Below are 2,856 nucleotides of genomic sequence, written 5' to 3'. Positions count from 1 at the left end.
AGAGTACGAAAAGAGTACGAAAAGAGGACGAAAGGAGTGCGAAAGGGTATGAAAGAGTACGAAAAGAGTACGAAAAGAGGACGAAAGGAGTGCGAAAGGGTATGAAAGAGTACAAAAAGAGTACGAAAAGAGGACGAAAGGAGTGCGAAAGGGTATGAGAGTACGAAAAGAGGACGAAAAGAGGACGAAAGGAGTGCGAAAGGGTATGAAAGAGTACGAAAAGAGGATGAAAAGAGGACGAAAGGAGTGCGAAAGGGTATGAAAGAGTACGAAAAGAGGACGAAAAGAGGACGAAAGGAGTGCGAAAGGGTATGAAAGAGTACGAAAAGAGGACGAAAGGAGTGTGAAAGAGTACGGAAAGAGTACGAAAAGACGACAAAAGAAGTGCGAAAAGGGTATGAAAGAGTACGAAAAGAGGACGAAAAGAGTACGGAAAGAGTATGAAAGAGTACGAAAAGAGGACGAAAAAAGTGCGAAAGGGTATGAAAGAGTACGAAAAGAGTACGAAAAGAGGATGAAAGAGTACGAAAAGAGGATGAAAATGTACGAAAAGAGGATGAAAAAGTACGAATAATTACGAAAAGAGAATGAAAGGTATGGGAGTATGAAAAGAGTACGAAAACAGTACGAAAGAGTACGGAAAGAGTACGAAAGCGTATGAAAGATCAGATGCATGTGCTAAATTCATATATATATATATATATATATATATATATATATATATATATATATATATATATATATATATATATATATATATATATTTATATATATATATACATATATATATATATTATATATAATATATATATATATATATATTATATATATATATATATATATATATTATATATATATATATATATATATATATATATATATATATATTAAAACGGCAAATGCCTAACAACATTTATTCCTGTATTTTTATTGTTTTTACAGTAAATAGTAGCAAAACTGAAAGAAAGAGTAACAAAAGACCCCGAAAACCTTTCCACAGAGGCAACAACAAAGTTTAAGCTTTGGGTACGTTATATAACTTTACCTCAGAGTATAAGGACACTTTAATGTAAGTTGATATAGACAGCTAGGGAAGCTGTAGAGATGCTCAGAGCTATCTAGTAAAGCATCATGGTTGGGGGATACCACACGCTGTAACAACCCCATCAACCCCCCCCCCCCCCCCTCCCCCCCCATATCATGGAACTTTTAGTAGATATTTAGGTATGTTACATCACATGAACGTAATCTAAACTAGAGTGGCGCTCAGTAAAGCGCAGGCCTACGCCGAGGCAACTTATTTCTCAACCTTTCCTCAACCTTGACCTTGGCCTTTAACCTTAACATGTATTAATTGACGTGGATTTCCATACACTCAAATATGAAACAAGTTTGAAGTTTCTGTGACAACGATGTCCAAACTTATGGCTGATTACATGAATTGGACATTTTGCTTGACCGTTATCTTCACCTTTGACTTTGACCTTCCAATATTTAATAATTTCCAGCTTTTTACCTAACAGTTAAACCCTGCTAGTTTCATTACTCTAATATTAAAATTGTGGACAAGAAGTTGTTCACAAACAAACACATACACGAGCAAACACACAATTAGGGGCGAAAGCATAACCTCCTTCCAACTTCCTTGGCGGAGGTAAAAAATCCTGACTCATATTTCAGATAGATATCATAAGATAACTACTTGCATAAATATTATGAATATGATAAGAATAAACTGAAGTGAGAATTTAAATAAAAATCACGTCAGTATTCATTTGAATATATTCACTTTACATAGGAGACTTAAGTATATAAAACTCTGACAAAACGGTGGATGGAATATTCTATATGAATAAAAACACAAGAAACCTCTATTATGAATCCGGTATAATTTCAATTGTTTTATATACAAAAGAAATTGATTATACAACCATAATTGAGTGAATTGTGATTAAAAAACTGAAGAAAAAGATTATTCAAACAAATTCTTTTATAGAATTAATACTTCCAATGATAAATTATGGGTAAATTGCGTGTTGGATGAAAACCTTTTTAGGTAACTTTGAAGACAAAATATTACTTAAAGGTGTGATTTATATCACACGATTATCAGAAGCCGAGAGAGAGAGAGAGAGAGAGAGAGAGAGAGAGAGAGAGAGAGAGAGAGAGACAGAGAGAGAGAGAGAGAGAGAGAGAGAGAGAGAGAGAGAGAGAGAGAGAGAGAGAGAGAGATATGATATAATATTTGGAGGGTCTTCAATGCTGTTAAATGGTAAAAGCTAGATCAATAATAAATGTTGAGAGAGAGAGAGAGAGAGAGAGAGAGAGAGAGAGAGAGAATCAAATGATAATAACATTTGGAGGGTCTCCAATGCTGTTAAATGGTAAAAGCTAAATCAATGATAGGAGTTGATTTATGCTACAGCGAGGGATATCATCATCTAACTGGTTCTATCGGTGAAAAGGGTTGAAGGTTATAACTGAATCTATTATCTGTGCCTTGAAGATCGATGGATTCAGTTCGAGCTCCATACCTTTATGGTATTCAGTATTATTATTATTATTATTATTACTATCCAAGCTACAACCCTAGTTGGAAAAGCAAGATGCTCCAACTGGGAAAAATAGCCCAGTGAGGAAAGGAAATAAGGAAATAAATAAATGAAGAGAACAAATTAACAATAAATCATTCTAAAATAAGTAACAACGTCAAAACAGACATGTCATATACAGTATAAACTATTAACAACATCAAAAACAAATATGTCATAAATAAACTATAAAAAGACATTCATCCGATAGAATTTATTTTATTTTGCCTTGTTTCCTTTCCTCACTTGGGTATTTTCCCCGTCG

At 33.8% G+C, this 2,856-nt stretch overlaps 1 protein-coding gene across 1 annotated transcript in view; it reads left to right on the top strand.

Annotated features, from left to right (window-relative positions):
• The first annotated feature begins 397 nt into the window (after positions 1 to 397).
• The window catches only part of LOC137634716 (uncharacterized), a 23,318-nt gene continuing 20,859 nt past the window's right edge, over positions 398 to 2,856 (top strand). The window contains exon 1 of the mRNA XM_068367206.1: positions 398 to 564. Within this exon, the coding sequence (XP_068223307.1) occupies positions 398 to 564 (167 nt within the window). The remainder of the gene's footprint in view (positions 565 to 2,856) is intronic.

This window comes from Palaemon carinicauda, chromosome 45 (assembly GCF_036898095.1).
Source record: "Palaemon carinicauda isolate YSFRI2023 chromosome 45, ASM3689809v2, whole genome shotgun sequence".
NCBI lineage: Eukaryota > Metazoa > Arthropoda > Malacostraca > Decapoda > Palaemonidae > Palaemon > Palaemon carinicauda.
The sequence above is the reverse complement of the archived record's forward strand: the minus strand, read 5'-3'. Positions and strand labels throughout refer to the sequence as shown.